General features: G+C 53.7%; 10 protein-coding genes across 10 annotated transcripts; 4 read left to right on the top strand and 6 right to left on the bottom strand.

The window, feature by feature from the left end:
• Positions 1-400: 400 nt before the first annotated feature.
• Positions 401-1,544, top strand: ATEG_00421 (uncharacterized protein; the record flags this gene model as incomplete). Its single annotated transcript, XM_001210507.1, has 3 exons — positions 401-424; positions 623-641; positions 856-1,544. 3 exons carry the CDS (start codon positions 401-403, stop codon positions 1,542-1,544), a joined length of 732 nt encoding a protein of 243 aa, XP_001210507.1.
• A 1,589-nt stretch (positions 1,545-3,133) lies between these two features.
• ATEG_00420 (uncharacterized protein) lies at positions 3,134-3,535 on the top strand (the record flags this gene model as incomplete). The annotated part of the gene is made up of 1 exon (XM_001210506.1): positions 3,134-3,535. The coding sequence occupies one exon, from the start codon at positions 3,134-3,136 to the stop codon at positions 3,533-3,535; it is 402 nt and encodes a 133-aa protein (XP_001210506.1).
• A 293-nt stretch (positions 3,536-3,828) lies between these two features.
• ATEG_00419 (acyl-CoA thioesterase) lies at positions 3,829-4,936 on the bottom strand (the record flags this gene model as incomplete). The annotated part of the gene is made up of 2 exons (XM_001210505.1): positions 3,829-4,740; positions 4,802-4,936. The coding sequence occupies 2 exons, from the start codon at positions 4,934-4,936 to the stop codon at positions 3,829-3,831; spliced, it is 1,047 nt and encodes a 348-aa protein (XP_001210505.1).
• A 456-nt stretch (positions 4,937-5,392) lies between these two features.
• Positions 5,393-6,437, bottom strand: ATEG_00418 (uncharacterized protein; the record flags this gene model as incomplete). The annotated part of the gene is made up of 2 exons (XM_001210504.1): positions 5,393-6,165; positions 6,230-6,437. 2 exons carry the CDS (start codon positions 6,435-6,437, stop codon positions 5,393-5,395), a joined length of 981 nt encoding a protein of 326 aa, XP_001210504.1.
• A 262-nt stretch (positions 6,438-6,699) lies between these two features.
• On the bottom strand, positions 6,700-9,465 carry sey1 (dynamin-like GTPase SEY1; the record flags this gene model as incomplete). Its single annotated transcript, XM_001210503.1, has 3 exons — positions 6,700-6,983; positions 7,051-9,230; positions 9,365-9,465. The coding sequence occupies 3 exons, from the start codon at positions 9,463-9,465 to the stop codon at positions 6,700-6,702; spliced, it is 2,565 nt and encodes an 854-aa protein (XP_001210503.1).
• Positions 9,466-10,247: 782 nt separating this feature from the next.
• ATEG_00416 (translation elongation factor Tu) lies at positions 10,248-11,839 on the bottom strand (the record flags this gene model as incomplete). The annotated part of the gene is made up of 5 exons (XM_001210502.1): positions 10,248-10,429; positions 10,498-11,177; positions 11,253-11,542; positions 11,590-11,618; positions 11,674-11,839. The coding sequence occupies 5 exons, from the start codon at positions 11,837-11,839 to the stop codon at positions 10,248-10,250; spliced, it is 1,347 nt and encodes a 448-aa protein (XP_001210502.1).
• Positions 11,840-12,192: 353 nt separating this feature from the next.
• ATEG_00415 (putative translation initiation factor IF3) lies at positions 12,193-12,888 on the bottom strand (the record flags this gene model as incomplete). Its single annotated transcript, XM_001210501.1, has 1 exon — positions 12,193-12,888. The coding sequence occupies one exon, from the start codon at positions 12,886-12,888 to the stop codon at positions 12,193-12,195; it is 696 nt and encodes a 231-aa protein (XP_001210501.1).
• Positions 12,889-13,655: 767 nt separating this feature from the next.
• On the top strand, positions 13,656-15,280 carry ATEG_00414 (guanosine diphosphatase; the record flags this gene model as incomplete). Its single annotated transcript, XM_001210500.1, has 3 exons — positions 13,656-13,767; positions 13,818-15,171; positions 15,223-15,280. 3 exons carry the CDS (start codon positions 13,656-13,658, stop codon positions 15,278-15,280), a joined length of 1,524 nt encoding a protein of 507 aa, XP_001210500.1.
• Positions 15,281-15,616: 336 nt separating this feature from the next.
• Positions 15,617-16,395, bottom strand: ATEG_00413 (NOPCHAP1/New4 family protein; the record flags this gene model as incomplete). Its single annotated transcript, XM_001210499.1, has 2 exons — positions 15,617-15,817; positions 15,886-16,395. The coding sequence occupies 2 exons, from the start codon at positions 16,393-16,395 to the stop codon at positions 15,617-15,619; spliced, it is 711 nt and encodes a 236-aa protein (XP_001210499.1).
• Positions 16,396-17,139: 744 nt separating this feature from the next.
• Positions 17,140-17,909, top strand: ATEG_00412 (eukaryotic translation initiation factor 4E; the record flags this gene model as incomplete). The annotated part of the gene is made up of 2 exons (XM_001210498.1): positions 17,140-17,605; positions 17,674-17,909. 2 exons carry the CDS (start codon positions 17,140-17,142, stop codon positions 17,907-17,909), a joined length of 702 nt encoding a protein of 233 aa, XP_001210498.1.
• Between the last annotated feature and the right edge of the window lie 54 nt (positions 17,910-17,963).

The following is a 17,963-nucleotide window of genomic DNA, read 5'->3' as shown; positions in this document are numbered from 1 at the left end:
TCTTGGCTGACCTCGCTTGATGCAAATAGCAGCCTCCCACCCAGATAACAGCGACGCCGCGACTTGCTCGCGTGACAGGGGAAGGGTTACATGTCTCCTCGTTGGATTATGGATGGAGTTCTGACTAGTCGAGTGCTAAATGGACCGATGCAACGTCAGGCGAGATTACTCTGTAGGCTTTGATGATAACGCCGGGGGGCGAGATAGCCGACATGGAAACAAGACTAATCGAACAATGAGACAGTTGGATGGCGAGCAGCGAGAGGGGCGGTGGCGCCAATATGGGCGCTGATAACGCGAAGCGGAGTACCAATCACGCCGACACTAAGGCCACCTTCCAAGGTTAAGCCTTTCTCGCTGGTGGAGCTTAGGCCTGCTTAGCTTGACCGGAAGGTTCGCGATGGTTGTTGACCGAGACACACTGGTGAGAACCAGCTCAGGATGTGGTTGTCGCATAGATGGAATTCTGTCTTCTTTCATGCGTCCAATGTCTGAAATCTGTTGAAGTTGACATCGTGGGACCTCGTAGTGAGGTTGTTGTCCAAATTAAGCCGCCGATAAAGTTGTCCGAAGACCCATCGACCTGCTTAGTCATCTACCCCTAACCTCCTTAGAGTTCCAGGTACAACACGACCACGTTGGTTAGTTAGAGCCTGTACCACGATTCATCCATCCACCTACCCGATTGCAACGTACGGAGTACCTGGCCTCGCCATGACATCGTCATGTCAGCCGAAAGACCAGGTCCCTCTTCCTTCTCCCTCCTGGATCTGGTGTAACAACTCGAATGTTCAGGGAGTGTTCTCAGTTGGTCGTTGGGTAAGAAAACACCTAACCGAACTAGTGTCGCTAAAGATCGCTCTTGGTTTGGTGACGATTACACCCCTTTCAAATCCTTCGTAGAGGATTTGTCTGGGAATATAATTCCAGTAGTCGGAATTGGAAGTGTCGAACTCCCCACCAAGACTTCCCCGTTCAAGACCGGTCCGAGGTCGCACGGAACGCTCCGCTTGAGAAACGTGCTACATGCCCCTAGCATTTTTTGCAATCTCATCGGACGCCCTATCCAGGATGACTATAAGCTCAACTGTGGGATTCCCAAGCATCCCTCGGTTTCCTCTGGCTCTATTACCCTCCGCTCCGATGGCCGCTCCGTAGCCTACTTCAAACCTATGTATGGCCGCGTCAGGTTCTGGGAAGTCCGGCTCAGTGGGCCCCCGGTTGGCCCCCGGGTTGGCCCGTCGCCTTTTAACGCGTCTGCTCGCTATGCGCTCCTCGTCTTCTGGCCTGAGAGTGAGAGTGAGAGATTTGCGGCCTTACAAGCATCTACTCCGAGGTTAAAGACAGCCATACGAGCTGTAGTAAGAATAGCCCAATCGTCTCGAACTACAACACAGGCCGAGAAGGCATGGATAAAGGCGAAATTTGGAAATGAATTCAGGTTTCTCATGGTCTATGGCCTAAGCATATACAAGGCTGAGGATCGAGAAGAAGGTCGTCACATTCTACGGGCACTCATGTACGATGACGAGTCGCGAGGGTGATCGAGGAGTGCAGAACACCTCAAATCAGCAGTCCGTGGTCATCATAATGTTGATGGACATTTCACCAGCAAAAGTTCTTAACTAGTGAGACTCTCTGACCGTGTCTTCTATGAGTGTATCTAAGTTCTTTCTATACCAGGCGATGACACCTGATTCTGACCAAATGTGCCTGAAGAATGGATGTAGTGTGCTACTATGAGAATCGACTACGTTTCTTCTACGAATGGGACGGGCAAACAATAACCGTTTCCACTCTTGGCTATGTCTTACTCAATGAAAGATGGTTCTAGACCAACTTGAGATATAGTAACAAATCTCATGGGGACGCTCATATACTCTTTCCCACTCATCATCCTCGCCTATCCTATCAAACCCTTCCAGCTCCGCGTCACCTAAAGCAACCTTCATCCATCTAACATCCTTTAAAGTACACCCTTCGACCGGATTATAACTATCATTAAGTAAGTCCTCAGGCCTATCTACATATTAGCTAAGTGGTCCAATGAACCCAATCTTCGGGGTTAACATTCGGGAAAAAAAAAAAAAAAAAAAAGTCGGATAGATTTAGGTAAGGCGCGTACAGTATTTCTTGCCAGAGGAATTACACTCTGCAAAAGGAATAAAGTTAAGGTCTAAATCTGTGCTTGGAGGAGATTTGTCTCGTGGACAATATGATCTGTGCGAGATAGTAGGAGAAGGGAGAAAATGGTGAAGGCCTTTCTTTGTCTTGCATGGTTAGCGAAGATATATTGCCAGTCCCCATTGTTAAGACCCGACGTATCTTCTCAAAGCACTACCTAGACATCTTTGCGCCAACTGATCTATAATCTAGCAAGAAATGTCACTTCTATTACATGTACATGGGCAGCTACGTCATGCAACGATGCGCTCATCCTCCATGTCGTTGTTCTTCTATACAATGACAGGGAGAGCATTGATCTAAAGACATTCTTTGTAACGCCGCTTTCTTTCACAAAACACCCTTCATGCCACAACGAAGAGTTTATACACTCTCTTGAGTTAGTATTAGCAATCAATAAGCTTAATTGATACTTACCTTATTCAAGCCTCAAAACGGAAGGTATCTATACCAGGCCTCAAAGACACTGCCATGCCCTTGACGACACTCTTTGATCATTGACATGCAGTATCCATGCATATCAAAAAACGCTGTCATTGATCTGAACCGTCCATCTGAGTATATCCATGCGCTGTATTGGTGCATATAATGAGTGTGCATCTTGATATACATACAAAGCAATCGCTCGTCTCTCAGTCATTTGGATGCATCCCCAGAAAGAGACAGCATTACCCTTTCACTGTTCAGCAACTCTTTCAGCAGCTCAAGATGAAACTAACTGATACTGTCTTTCTAAGACTCTCTATAGATCAAAAGATCATGCACAACGAGGATTCGATTAGCTGCCGGGTCCTCGAGCCCAGGTCTCAACACTTGATGCACGCCAACCTCGAACATAAAAGTGCAACAGGGCCTCCCCGAGCTCGAGTCTTCTTTCTTACGCGGCCTCAGACACAAAGCAAAACCTCACCGGAACAACTCGTACTCATCCACATCCACCCTCGCAATCATGCAATTTCCCTTGCTCTTAACCGCTCTCGCCAGCACGGCGACCATCGCCATGGCCCGCTCACTCTCCGCCGAGCCATGGTCCGTCTCCGGATACACAGACACAAAATGCGGCAATCTGGTTTACACCGTGGGCGACACCACGGACCATTCCGACTGCACGAACTTCGACACCAGCAAGCCGATCTTGGCCCTGGGCGCGGAAGTCCCGCCGGGCGTGTACTTGGACGTCTATTTCAACAAGAACTGCGAGGGAAGCGTGTACAGCACCTTTACTGGTTGGAGCTGTCTCAAATTCGACCACCTGCTCTTCCCGGAATCTGTCAAGATGTCGAAAATCGGGACTGAGGAATTCGATAGGTCGGGATTCAAGTCTTGGAAGATCAGAAAGGAGCGCCGTTAGCGTTTGGCAATTGTTTTGGACGGAGTGATTGTGGGTGGTCCTTTTTGCTCTGTTTTGGAGTTGGAGTTTTTGATTTCGGTATGGAAGCAGTGCAAGTTCATGCTGTTGATGATGTTTGATGTAAGGCGTTTGGTGTACCTAATCCAGAAGAGGCTCAGAATATAACTGCGGGGCTGGTTCTCCGTTCTCCCCACCATATCAAATACTACTCTAAAACATCCGAGGGTCTATGTCACATTATGTATATCTTGAATCTATCTATACATTACCTGGTATCACGCATGCAGCCACATCTACCGCTCCCACTCCTCAATCAGACTAGTATCCAGATTAGCATACCCCTCGACCAACTTCAGCCCACGAAGTCTCTCCTCCTCGATCTTCTCCCAGGTCCACTCCTGCGCATCCCACGAGTCAGAATTCACCTTCTTCTCCGCTTCCAGCTTCTCCTTCTCGGGAATATCACCATCCTCCATCTTCAAGACTTGGCGCACCAACGATCCATCCACCCCCGAAGCCGTGGCCGTGATGCCCTCACCAGCGGGGGTCGCCGCACCAGACACATCCGTCGACTCGACCAGCGTGGCAGACGCATCGGACGCCGCACCGTCAGGACGGGGCGGGAGAAAGCCGCTCGCACGCAGGACGCGCTCGGGCGCGATCGTCAGGCGGCCCTTCTTGACGACATACTTGCTAATGGCGGACGCGAAGAGGGTGCGCGGACCGCCCTTGCGGGTGGCGGGGCGCACGAAAAACGTCAGCACGTACATCCACTTCTGGTCCCAGGCGATGACCTTGGACTCCATCTCGTACAGCTCGAACGGCTTGATCTCGCGCTTGAAGCTGCAGTACACCGACCCCAGCGCGACGTACAGCGACTTGCGCGCGGGCGGCTTCTTGCCTTCCCGGCGGCTGGCCGCCGCGAACTCGGCGTCCAGCTCCTTGCTGAGCAGGCCCGCACCGGGGCTGTAGATGCGCGTGACGAGCGCCGTGCGCGCCACGTCCAGGTCAGAGAAGTACGTGCTGTTCGACTTGTGCAGGTTGTAGTCGGTCTCGCTGATGGGCGTGCGTGAGGTCACGCTGTACGACACGAACACCGGGTGGGTGGGTTTGCCTGTATGAGTGACCAGGGGCTTGCCCTTGGGGAAGTACGGGTAATTGGGTTTCCATCGGATGTTCCAGACGAAATGGTGGAAGAGGCGCAGCTGTTTGTCGTTATTCTCGTGTCTTGGAGTATCACGTCTACCGTGGCCATGGGGAACTTACGTGCCAGACGAAAGGAAGGTTCTTGAGGTTGATGATTGCCAGCAAGATGGCCAAGCCTTTCCACGACAGGACTGACGATGCGGCTGACAGCAGCTCGCGCAGAGTCTCCATGCGCAGGGAATCGGTGAGGGTCATGGTCGTTCAGAACAGTCTTACAATGCGATTATCTTAGGGGAACAAAGGCGATAAAGGAGCGCATGAAGCCAAATATATGGATGTTATATTAGCGTTCACGAAGGGAACGAGAAGAAGACAAGTATAGGCGGATAAGGAGAGGTCTGTCTTCCGAGAGGTTCGGAGTACGGTTGTGACACGTTCAGACACGGATGAAGATACAGGCAACTGCCCCAAGGAGTGGCTACCATGCGACCCCACGGAGGCCCATACGGAGGGAGATCGAGGGCGGGGGAATGCCTCTGGACGACGCAATAAGACGGAAGCGAGTGGAAATGTTGAAGACGCGAAAGTGTTGGGGATGGAGAACCGAGGCTATCAGGCTCTCACCTCCGCAGCTCCGCTTCACGTGCTGATATCTTATCTAATGCGTGCATAACATCACAACAATGAAAGTATATACTTACTCCAACTCCATCAAAAGATGGCCATGCAGTTGGGCGGACTCGACACTCCCCTCGCACAGTTCAGTGGACTACTCGACACGAAGAACGTCCACCGCCCCAACCGCTGACATGTCTCGGCCAGCTCCTCCAAGTCGAACATCTCCCCGATGGGCACTCCCCACCCCGCCAGCAGGTGGTGATGCAGATCAAACTCCGGGTTCAGCGGCGGAAACACCTCAAAGCTGACCGCGTCGGACGCCACCGCTGCAAAGTGGTTATCCCACATGAAGCGGAGCACGCGCTCGCTCTGCTCGATACCCGCATGCTTTGGCATGGACTGCTGGCTATACGCCGCCTTCTGCGCATCGTCCATCGCATCCCAGGTCTTGGTCAGACCGACGCGGAGGAAGAAGATATCGCCGGGCTGGAAGTCGATCTTGCACTCCCGCGCGATCGCCTGTACATCGTCCAGGGAGACGGCTTGCTGGCTCAGCCCGTCGACCTGGATGCCGCGTTTTTCCGCCCAGGAGAGGTAGTCGATTAACACGCCGCGACCGGCTATCCCCTTCGACGCCCAGTGGCCGACGCCGATCCGGTGCGAATTCGGGTCCTGGATCTCCTCCGCGGTCGTCCCGCCGTAGAACAGCCGCCGGTCCTTGTCCTCGGGCGTCGGCGCGGGTGCGTTGTGGTGCCGGAACCCGTCCCACTGGGACGATTGTTGCGGGTTAAAGTGGTACTCATCGTCGAATGCAATCGGCTCCGCGACCCATTTGATGCGGTGTTCAAACGGTTTGCGACCGAACCCTAGAAGAACTGGGTGAGTATGTGATATTCATGTGTCTGTATGGAGTCATGTCACTGCGCGCACCTGGTGGATTCAGCTTCTGAAGATCCCAGTTCAAACAGACACGCTCGCCGGTCACAATTTGCGTTCGTGCTGCGTCGGCCACGACATCTGGTGTGAGCAGGCGCAGCATACCCAGACCCTCCTCACGAGAGCCTGCGGCGGCTGGCCAGTACCGTCGTTTGTCGGGCAGATCGTCGTATGTCGCGGGCAAGTCCTTGAGTGCAGACATGGCTGTGTCTGGATGTGATGTAGATTGTAGATAGACTAGTAGTATTGCGGGGTGTACTTATTTATGTCGTGTGAAAGGCGGGGAAGAAAAATGCATCGGACCAAGTCCGTCGGAGTAGTGCGCGACCCATGCGCCATCACAATATAGGTAACTGGAGTAGTATACGAATTCTTTCTATCTTTCTTACCCGGGTGTATGTATTCGGGCCATGACAGTACATATAACATGCAAAACACTAAGGTACACAGACGCATCTACCAGCTTACAAGTCGTCCCCGTCTTCATCGCTTGCCGCTGCTTTCCCCTGTTTGTTCAGGCGGGACATCTCGTGTTGTTCCGAGCCAGAAGCAGACATGGCGATGGCCTGTCTGCCAGTGTCCGACGACTCAAGGAACTCGCGTAGTCGCTTCTTCCCCTCCGCTAACGCCTGGTTGGAAGCAGCCTCGGTCATCTTCAAGATGGGACCCCACAGGTTAAGCTGGTAGGTCACATAGGCTGCCACGGCGCATACAAACAGCAGGAAGAAATATGCAGGGTTCCGAAGGACTAAGACAGCAGTTAGTTGTGTTTCCTGAATGCGCCGTGCACAGTCATGCTACGCAAAGGCACTCACCTGCAATAATCTCGTTCCAGCCAAGCGCAAGGAGAATACCATAGAAATACAGAGGCACCTGGGTCATGCCGCCGATAGCACTCCGCTTGGCTTCGACATACACCCCGTCGGCGGCCTTCTTGAATCGAACAATCAGTTCCTGCCGCTTGGAGTCGCTGAGGATCGTCATCTCTTCCTCCAAACTCTTGCCTTCCTCTTCATCCACCCCGCCAATCGGAGGCAGGTCTTCCTCGTCTGCGGCCGTTGCAGAGCTAGGCGTATGTCCAACCCAGCGGTCCAGAGGCGGGGGAGCCGAAGTTTCCGACAGCTTGAATTTGGACAAAAGAGGGATCAGTGTCAAGGTGGATTCGCGAGCACGGGTGTACACGCCTTCAATGTCGTCGGTAGGCCGCCAAATCCGGGGAACGCCAGCATCGTCGTAGCGGAACTTGTCCTCGAAATTCTCCCGTAGCTTCAGCAGAAGGTTGCCCTCGATCATTTCTTCGTCAATCTTGGCTCGGAGAACGCCCCAGGACTTCCGTCGGAGTCGCCAAAGGCCGACGTCCACCTCTTCCAGGCTGGCATCGAAGCTGCTGGCACGGTCGGTAAACCGCCTCTCGGCGTCAAGGACGGTCTCAACAAAAACGTTCCACACCCGGTCCCAGAACTTCTTCTCAGTCGGCTTGTCACCGGTTTCCGGAGCACCACCTCCAGCCCGGCCGGATCCAAGAGCATTGAACTCGAGCCCAACGGATTCGCCCAGGCGAGATTGCACCCATCGCTCGACCCGAGTAGCGAGACGACGCATTTCATCCCTTCTCAGCCTTGCACTGACCTCGGCAAGCTCTTTCTCATACAACGCCAACTCTTGCGAATAATCGCTCCAGGACGTGCCCTCCACCGTGGTCGTGCGGGCGACTTCCTCGAATTTCTCCATGGCCTTTTTCACCTCTTCGCTCACAATTTCAGCGAAATCATACCCAGTGCCTTTCTTCTGACCAGACTTGACTGCAGTAGTAACTGCATCGCTAAATTCGTTGATTCCGGACTTGTGGGTGGCGTTAAGCTGACCCTGAAACAGGGCCTTAAGACGGGTATCGATTTTGCTTTCAAGCTCAGCCCGCTTGCGTTGGTAGACACCCTTGTGGTACCGGCTTGCTTCCGTTTCGAAGCTCTTGACAGCCTTGGCCCTCGCCGTTCTCATGGCTGCACCCAAGCCGCCGAGGATCTCTGGCTCACCCAGACGGGCCGCCTGAGACTGTTTATCCTCGAAAGGAACAATGGCCTCGTCGAAAGCGACCATCACTTCACGCAGGATCTCATCGCAGCGGAACTGTGCCAGAAGCTCCTGCTGGGTCGGCAGGTCCAGATCTTTGTTGTTCACAATCTGGTCCCAGATCCCTTCAGCATATCTGGAAAATCCGTCCGCCGGGATGCGTCGGTGGTACTCAGGTAGGAAAACACCCCCATCTGAAAATTCTCCCTTCTGCGCGTCCAGACTGGGGTCCTTGTGGCCTTCACGGAATCGAAGACTAAGCTTTTTCGTTTCAGCGACAAATTGCTCCGGCTGGTAGCCTTTATGAGGGAGGCCGTAGAACTGGAAGTCGAAATAATCGTGCACAGTAGACTTCTCCAAACCGGCGGGTTTGGAAATCGAATCCCACAGGCGAGACATATCCTCCATCAACGTCTTCTGGAGGTTTTTGAGGGGCGTCATACCGACAAAGTCACGAATGACGAAGAACAGTAGTGATCGGTGGGTGGTGTTCTTGTCCTTCAGGAACAATTGCAGGTTGACCTCAAACACGGTCTTCAGCAGGCCCATGTTTGCACCCTGGTACAACCCCACCTGGTGTTCCCAAATGTTGACAATGAGGACCTCACTCGTCGCTAGCGCGAAAAGAGCGCTTTTGCGCTCAAAGTCCTGATCTTCACCTCTCTCACGGCCGTCCGTACCTTCAACATCCATTACGAGTATATTGCTAGCCATAGAGCCTTCGGTGTTCTTGTTCTTGGACATCCAGATTCCCTTGGTGGTCTGGCGCCGCTCCAACTCGGACATGACGGAGAAACGGGTGCCGAAGAGATGGTTCAGGAGGGTGGATTTGCCTGTTGACTGGGAGCCGAACACGGAGATGAGGTGGTAGTTGAATCCAGCTGGCGTAACATCTTCGATACTGAGGTACTTGGACAGGTTGGGACTGCGCGGTCAATGTTAGCCCTAAAGCCCCCTACTCTAATCACCTGGTATTTACTCTCGCGCCAGGGTGCATCGCGGACTCTGCACCGCATACAACCACTGTGCAGAGCCGCGGAGCAGAGAGGAAAAGCATACTTAAATTCCTTGTTTTCATCGATCACTTGTACACCGTGCTCATAAGCGGTCTTATCGCTGCTATCGCCCCCTAAGGAGGCGAAATGTCCATTGGTAGCCATGACGAAAAGGGTCGCCTGGTTACTACCAGTCTGTGACAGGTGGTAATGGCCTCTGGGGGAGAGCCGTGGCTGAGAGGTTTCGAGGGGTGTGGAATGTACACGAGTCGCACAGGACACGGAGGGATAACGTCAGAGGGAGTGGCGAGAGGGGGAAGGAGGGATGCGGGATGATGGGTTGTTGAGCGGCCACGGAGGACACTACATGTAGTGAGGGTGAAAAGAACGGCAGAAGATCGGGAGAAGAGACGGAAATCACAAGACTGGCGCACACGGTCTCCAGTGATCAAGCCCGAGGTCGGATGGGATCTTGTGGCCAGGAGTTGTTTGGTTGTCCGGGGCAGCCCCCGTCGCCTGAGCATTCAGGCCACCCAGGCCTAGGCTCTGCCCCATTCGGCTTAGTGTCCCCGTGATGTTCTTTGTGTCTCGTCGTTCAGCTTCGACATGAGTGTTGGTGAATACTCGAATCGATTATCAATACACCTAGATTTTACTCTTCAGGCACCGTATCTTATTACAATCATTCGTTTCATATTTAACGACATACATAGAAATATAGAAGAGGGGAGACGAGTAAACACAAGTCTACATGTTGGAATACAATACAGGTGCATCGACATGACTCAAGAACTCCGGAGTAAGCCACCGTCTGGGTGTATCAACGGCTCCCGGATCCCCTCGCTGATTCCCGCGCTGCAAGAACGTGCAAACATAAACCCAAAAGATGACCCAAAGAGATTTTAGTTTCATAGTACAGACCAGCCGATTAGGGATAGACTGGAAGTTTAGTCCATCACACGGGTGACGAGACCAGTGGCGACGGTACGGCCGCCCTCACGGATGTTGAAGCGCTGACCAGCCTCAGCAGCCACGGGGCGGTGGGTCTTCAGGACCATCTCAACGTTGTCACCGGGCATGACACGGCGGGAGTCATCGTTGTCGGGGAAGCTGAGGTCAGCGGCCTCATCTATATGGTGGATTAGTAAATTATCCGAGATCCTATATAGGCTCAAAGCCTCTTCCAGGAACACTTACCGGCAGTACGGATGAAGACCTGGGGGCGGTAGTTGGTACCGAATCCGGTACGACGGCCACCCTCAGCCTCAGTGAGGACGTACATAGAGACAAGGAACTTGTCGTGGGCCTTGGTGCTGCCAGGAGCAGCAATGACCATACCACGCCGAACATCCTCACGACGGATACCACGGAGGAGGAGACCAGAGTTGTCACCAGCGCGAGACTCGTCGCAAGACTTCTTGAAGGTCTCGATGTCAGTGACCTTGGTCTTCGTGGCGTCGAAAGCACCACCGATGATCTCGACTTCGCTATCCTTCTTCAGAATACCACGCTCGACACGGCCGGAAGCGACGGTACCACGACCAGCAATGGAGAAGACTTCCTCGACGGACATCAGGAAGGGCTTGTCGAGGTCACGCTGGGGGGTGGGGATCCAGGTGTCGACGGCGTGCATCAGCTCGTCAATCTTCTCAGTACCAATCTCAGGACGGCGGCCCTCAAGAGCGCAGAGAGCAGAACCGAAGATGATGGGGGTCTCTTCACCCTCAAATCCGTAGCTGGTCAGGAGCTCGCGCATTTCCAGCTCAACGAGCTCCAACATCTCCGGGTCATCAACGGCATCGACCTTGTTGACGAAGACCACGATCTTCTGGACACCGACCTGACGGGCCAACAGCAAGTGCTCACGGGTCTGGGGCCTGGAAGCGAAGAAGTCAGCGTTGTGCTGATGATAGATCGTTTATGTTTATATGGAAACTGGGGCTTGAGCGTACATCTGACCATCGGAAGCGGCAACGACAACAATAGCACCATCCATGTTGGCGGCACCAGTAATCATGTTCTTGATGTAATCGGCGTGACCGGGGCAGTCGACGTGGGCGTAGTGACGGTCGTCGGTGGAGAACTCGATGTGAGCAGTGGAGATGGTGATACCACGCTTACGCTCTTCAGGAGCCTTGTCGATGGCACCATACTCGAGGAAGGTCGCGAGGCCCTTGGAGGCCTGGTGCTTGGTGATGGCGGCAGTCAGAGTGGTCTGGGAGGGCCCTGTTAGCATTCCGGACTATTTCGGATACAAGCCGGGGGTGTAGCGAGAGAATTGCGACTTACCTTGCCGTGATCGACGTGACCAATGGTACCTACAAGGTGGTTAGCGATGTGTGAGATGCATTGCATCAGGAAAAGCCTGCATACCGATGTTGACGTGAGGCTTGGTACGCTCGAACGCCGTGGCCAGACCACGGGCAGCCACTCTGTCTTTGAGGAAAACATGCTGAACAGGGTTGACAGCACGGGGCCGCAGCAGAGAGGATCTGCTGGTGCGCAGGAAGAGGTTGGCGGTTCGGGAGATGCTCGACATGATGACTGCCCTGAAAGTAGGAATGACCGACGAAAGACGACCAAAGACAACGCGATGGGGAGAGGGAAGAAGGACGAGAGCTGGAGATGCGCAAAGACCCGAAAAATTTAGGGGAGGCGGCTTAGTCATGGCCACGGCCAATCAGCGTGGTGGAATTGCGGAGACTTCAGGTACTCCCAAAGCACGAGACATACGGCGTAGTAAGAGGAAAAAGCATCTAAGCATTTATTTGTTGAATTATGGGTTTCCTCATGCAGAAGAATATCAGAAATATACATTATAAATGTCAGTCCACAGCGTGGATATCCATATGCATATTTTACATGTCGGCCGGTTGGTTCCTTGCACCCAAATCAGTCCCTCTTCTTTACCACCAGGATAACATGTTTCCCTGGTTCGCCCTCCATAGGCCGAACTTGGATAGCATCGGCTTCCCTCGTGGTCTGCATAACACTGTCCATCACGTTCTTCACTTCTTCCACCGTAGGCGCTCTCTTTCCTTTCTTCCGGGTGAGGACAACCTCCACTTTCCGACCCTTCTCCAGGAAGGTGGTCAACTGTTTGAGTCGGTGTGCCAGATCATGCGCATCGATCGCCCAATTCAGCTCAATTTGCTTCACAGCGGTTTTGGCAGCATGCGTGGCCTTGGCTTTCGCTTTCTCCTGCTCTTTGATCGCGACCCGGCTCACGACCTTGCAAACGGGCGGCTGATCACGAGAACCCGGCGACACCTGGAGAAGAAAGTTCTCCGAGCGATCAATCCCATTTAAGGCGTCTCGAAGCTTGATAGGGGGATCTAAGCCACCTCCCTCATTGACAATGCGTACGTATTCCGACCGGATCTCTTCATCCTTCACTTGTTTTAACCGCGCGAGTAACTGAGCATTTCCGGGAGCCAGGCGACGACGGGTGGAGAGAAGTCGGGACTGCGTGAGGAGCGGGGTTGGGGTGTATTGAAAACAACGAGCCGGAGAGGAGGATACTGCCGGAGAGAGAAAGGTATAGCGGAGGGCTTGTGTTGTTGAGAGGAGACCACGGATATGCTTCATGATGGGGCCAAAGGAACCTGCCCTGACCAGTAAAGGAGAGGCGGGGAGAGGGATTCAATCAGAGCTGCGACTGCGGAAGATTGTGGGCAGATGTAACGAGAGAGGTGACAATGGAATTGGGAGTGGAAGTGGAAGTGACATAGACGGATGCATGCGGTGGTAACAGCCACATTCTCGCCGCCACTTCTACGCCACACGGACCCCAGCGGATCCAGACCGTTTCAGGACAGCAGACTCCTGCTTGATTGATGGAGGGTCGAATTATTATGGGTCCCGTCCGATTAAGGGCCCTGCGGCTCTCCTTTCCTCTCCATCTTTCTCTCTCTCCTCACTCTCTCCCCCCCTCCCCCGTTCTTCTCCTGACATCTCTGTCTCTATCTTTTCTCCTTTTTCTTTGGAAGCATTCTACCACCCACGATCCTTTTTGGGCTGGTCCGGAGGGTCCCTGGGTGTTTTTGGTTCGTTTTTGAGTCTTTCGACCGATCCTCAGTCGTTTTTTGCCCCAACTCGGTCGACCTCAACAAGACAAAAAAGAGCGCGTTTCTCCCGGAAGAGACGCTACTCATTATCTGACAAAATTCGGGACTCGTATGTCGACTGGACTTGACAGTCGACCATTACAGACAAGCTCATCATACTCGCATCCGGCCTCGAGAGCAAGTAAACGTTCGAATTCGCGGGCTTCCGAAACCGCGAACAGTCCCATCGATTGGTCGGATACTTTGTCGGTGACACCACCGCGTAGTCCATTGTCTACAGGAACAATCATGGCACAGACTCAGAGATCGCGATACCTGAAGACGGGTGCCATCATTGGCGCTCTGCTTATGATGATCTTCTGGCTGTCTCCTTCGAGACCATCCCACTTTGGCGGATACGGTACGTTGTCATCTAACCTCCCCCTGAAACAGTTGCTGACGAGATGGTAGGAAAACCTCCCGCCAACGCTACTCCCTTAACCGACCGATGCTCCAAGCCTCACGACCCGTCCAAACCCCTGATTCAGTATGCTCTGATGATCGACGCTGGTAGCCAGGGTTCCCGCATCCACGTGTACCGTTTCAACAACTGCGGCCCCACCCCCGAACTGGAGCATGAGGAATTTGCACAGACCGAGAAGCGACCTGGGGGTGGTTCTTCGGGCTTGAGCTCCTACAAGGAAGATGCGGAGGGTGCCGCGCGCAGTCTCGATCCTCTCATGCAGGTGGCGATGCGCACTGTCCCCGACGAGTACAAGTCCTGCTCTCCGGTCGCCGTCAAGGCCACCGCCGGTTTGCGGATGCTTGGTCCTGAGTTGAGTGAGAACATCCTCCAAGCTGTTAGAACCCGTCTGGAGACTGTTTACCCCTTCCCGGTCGTGTCTCGCGAGAAGGGCGGCGTTGAGATCATGGATGGCTCGGATGAGGGCGTATACGCGTGGATCACGACGAACTACCTCCTCGGAAAGATTGGCGGTCCTGATGAGACTCCTACTGCCGCCGTTTTCGATCTCGGTGGCGGTTCTACCCAGATTGTCTTCCAGCCTACTTTCGAAAACAGCAAGTCGGGTGGTATGCCAGAGCATCTCGCCCCTGGCGATCACAAGTACGACCTGGAGTTTGGCGGACGGCACTTTGAGTTGTACCAGCATTCCCACCTTGGATATGGACTGATGGCCGCTCGCGACACCGTCCACAAGGCTGTGGTTGAGGCGAAGCTTGCTGCGAATCCGAAAGACACGAGTTGGGTCAACCAGCCTATTTCGAACCCTTGCATTGGACCTGGCATGGAGCGCGATGTGAAGCTGGAGTTCCCGACTGAGCACCCGCTCGGCCCCGGCCCGGTTACTTTCAAGATGGTTGGCCCGAAGGAAGGCCTCTCCGCCGCCGTACAATGCCGCGGTCTCGCGGAGAAGATCCTGAATAAGGATGCCGAATGCAAGCTTGCCCCTTGCTCTTTCAATGGTGTCCACCAGCCGTCGCTGGAGAAGACTTTCTCCCGCGAGGATGTATACATCTTCTCATACTTCTTTGACCGCACCAAGCCGCTGGGCATGCCGGATTCCTTCACGCTGGACGAACTGCACCAACTCACGGCGAATGTCTGTGCGGGTGAGTCGAACTGGTCGGTCTTCGAGGGCATTGAAGGTGCCCTGGATGAGCTCCGCGACCGTCCTGAATGGTGTCTGGACCTGAACTTCATGCTTGGTCTCCTGCACACCGGCTACGAAATGCCTCTGTCTCGTGAGGTGAAGATTGCCAAGAAGATCAAGAACAACGAACTTGGCTGGTGCTTGGGTGCAAGGTAAGACAGTCTGTTTCCTTTGAAATAACCGCATACTGACTTGTATATTAGCTTGCCTCTACTCAGCCAAGAGTCGGGCTGGACTTGCCGCGTGAAGGAGATCTCGTAGAGATGACGAGACGTGGCGATATGGATGAATGAATAAGGTATTTAATTGCGAGATGGTGTGCATACTATGTTTCTCTTCATGCAAATACGGCTAGACCCTTGTTTACTACTGTTTTATTAGCTTTCTATTATCACTAACTAGACTATACTGCGTCCTCTGTACGCTATGACTAAATGCAAGTGATGTCTTTGACAGTCAGTCTTAGTATTCCGTTATTCAGAAGATAGATCGTAATAAGGAAGATGCGTATACCAAATGTACTGAACCGACCCAATCCGAAGCAGCGCCAGCCATGCAATCCAATTTTGTCTATCCCAAAAAGAACACAACGAAATGTCACTCCTTCATTTCTTCGATCGTGGGCTTGTTCGAAGATGAGGCGTCTTCCTGCCCCATCAGTTTGCCCAAGACATTTGAATCCGTTCGCGAGTCGGCGTTCGTCTCTGCAGAAGTATTCTTTGCGTGATCCTCGTCCGAGGCATTGTCGCTACTATCGTCGCCCTGTCGCTTTTCTTCCAAGACGCCGAGACCAAGATTCTGTCAACAATTTGCGTCAGCCACAGCCAGTGGTATGTAGAGTAAATAGCAGACGGAGGTCAGCGTACCATCTCAATATACTGCCCCTCGTTCTGGTCATCCACTTCATCCAACCGAATCTCCTTGGCCCTACCGGCCTCGATCTCCCGCTGAAGCTCATCATTGGCGTTCTTCATCTGAGGCAGGAATGCGGAAATGCGGGCGAGCAGATTCCCATCCCTCTCCACGTGCTGGATGCGCGGTTTCTGTCGCGCAGGTATGCGCGGCAAGGCCTGGTCGCGCCCATCGTCACTCTTCACCTGATCGTGCTCATCACCGCTCTGCCCCTCCTCGCCGTCGTCATCGCTTTCCTCGTCGCTGCTGTCACTTCCCGAGGACGACGTGAAATCGTCGTCGTCGTCGCTGGTATTCCCGGCGGCGACTGCGTCCGCGGAGGGGTGCGAAAATTCGTTCCTGTCGCTCTGTTGGCCCGGGCATGGTCGCGACCGATGCGACAGAGACGTCGTCATGTTTGGGCGCGAGGTGGTCGACGGTTGGGGATCGTCGGGTTGCGGGCGCTTGCGGTGCGCATCTGCCATGGTGGATTTGGAGGCGCGTGCCAATGAAGAATCGGAGTCTGCGGTCTTCCCCTCCCTCGTGTCGCGGGTGGTGGGGGAGCGCGGGGCTTGACTGGATTGTTTCAGGGGGAGATAAGATGACAGGAGTGCAGGAGGGTCAGAGAGGGTGAGGGAGGACTGGGAGGGAGAGAGGATTGAATGGTGGGGAGGTGAAAAATGGCCGTTGCGGCGTTGGAGAAAGCGGGTGGAAATGGATGGATGGATCGGCCGGCCGTGAAGAAGAGCTGCAGCAACAGGGATCAAAGCATCCATTATCGGAGATGGATTTTCTTCATGAAACTCCGTCCTATATTATCCCATATTAGGCTTACCTCCGTTCTTCCCGGTGTTCTATTATATTCGACACTCTCCTCCCCGGATGGCGATTCGATCCTGAAATCGGTCAGCCTGGGCTTCTGCAGGCTGGATGCGATCTCCTCAAGGCTCTCCATATTCGAGCAGATATACAGAGTACATCACGAGCCATAGCTGTGGTTTTGTGATCTATCACCATTTTTCCTGCCAGTATGTGCTGCTTCACGATGCTCCTGCGGCTGTTGACCCCACTGTATACTCCCTACACTATCCCAGACCGATATGGCCATTCCATCACCTAATACTTCCCCAGACATGGCTAATCCCTACAGATAGTATACTGTGATATATATACCCTAGATCCAACTCGCAACATCACACCCCCTGGGTCTAACCAAGAACACCGGCACAATGGCTCTCCCCCGACTCCACATCAACGATCAAAGCCCCGTCTCAGACGAGGCCATCTCCGAAGACACCCCCGAGACAAGCCAACAAACGCCCACGACCCGCAAAACCCTCCACCAAAACATCTTCGGCAAGCTTCGCCCGCTGCCCTTCCAGTATCACTGGACAGTCTGGTACGACAAGCACTCGGACACGGCCGCCTACGACGACCGGCTGTTCATCCTCCACGAAGACGTCGCCGACATCGCGACCTTCTACCGCGTTTACAACAACTACCCCTGGGACAAGATCCGCCTGCGCGACAGCGTGCATATCTTCCGCAAAGGCGTGCGCCCCGTGTGGGAGGACCCGCAGAATCGAAAGGGCGGTTGTTGGCGCTTCCGCGTGCCCAAGAGCAAGGCGCAAGCCTTCTTCCATGAGATTGCCATTCTGTGCATGGCGAATGAGTTCCAGGCTGTGCTGGAAAAGGGTACGTACGTTGGTAGTGCGCGCGCGCGCGCTTCAGCTTCTTGCGCATGTCTGACTTGTATGCGGCAGAGCACGATCACGTCCTCGGCGTCTCGACCTCGGTCCGTTTCAATTCCCATATGATCTCCGTCTGGAATAAACTGGGCGATAATGAACGCTCTATCAAAGCCCTGGAGCAGACCATTCTGGACCGTTTGTCCCCAGAGCTACGGCCTGCTGGGCCGGGGGCTAATTCATACTTCTACAAACGCCACGAGGATAATGACGGGTACCATGAGGCTGTCAAGACGGCCTCCGATACCTGATGGGTATATAGATGTCTTCAAATATTCGCGAGACTTCGTTGGAAGATTTGGGCC

This window comes from Aspergillus terreus, genomic scaffold, assembly GCF_000149615.1.
Source record: "Aspergillus terreus NIH2624 scaffold_1 genomic scaffold, whole genome shotgun sequence".
NCBI classification, from domain to species: Eukaryota; Fungi; Ascomycota; class Eurotiomycetes; order Eurotiales; family Aspergillaceae; genus Aspergillus; species Aspergillus terreus.
The sequence above is the reverse complement of the archived record's forward strand: the minus strand, read 5'-3'. Positions and strand labels throughout refer to the sequence as shown.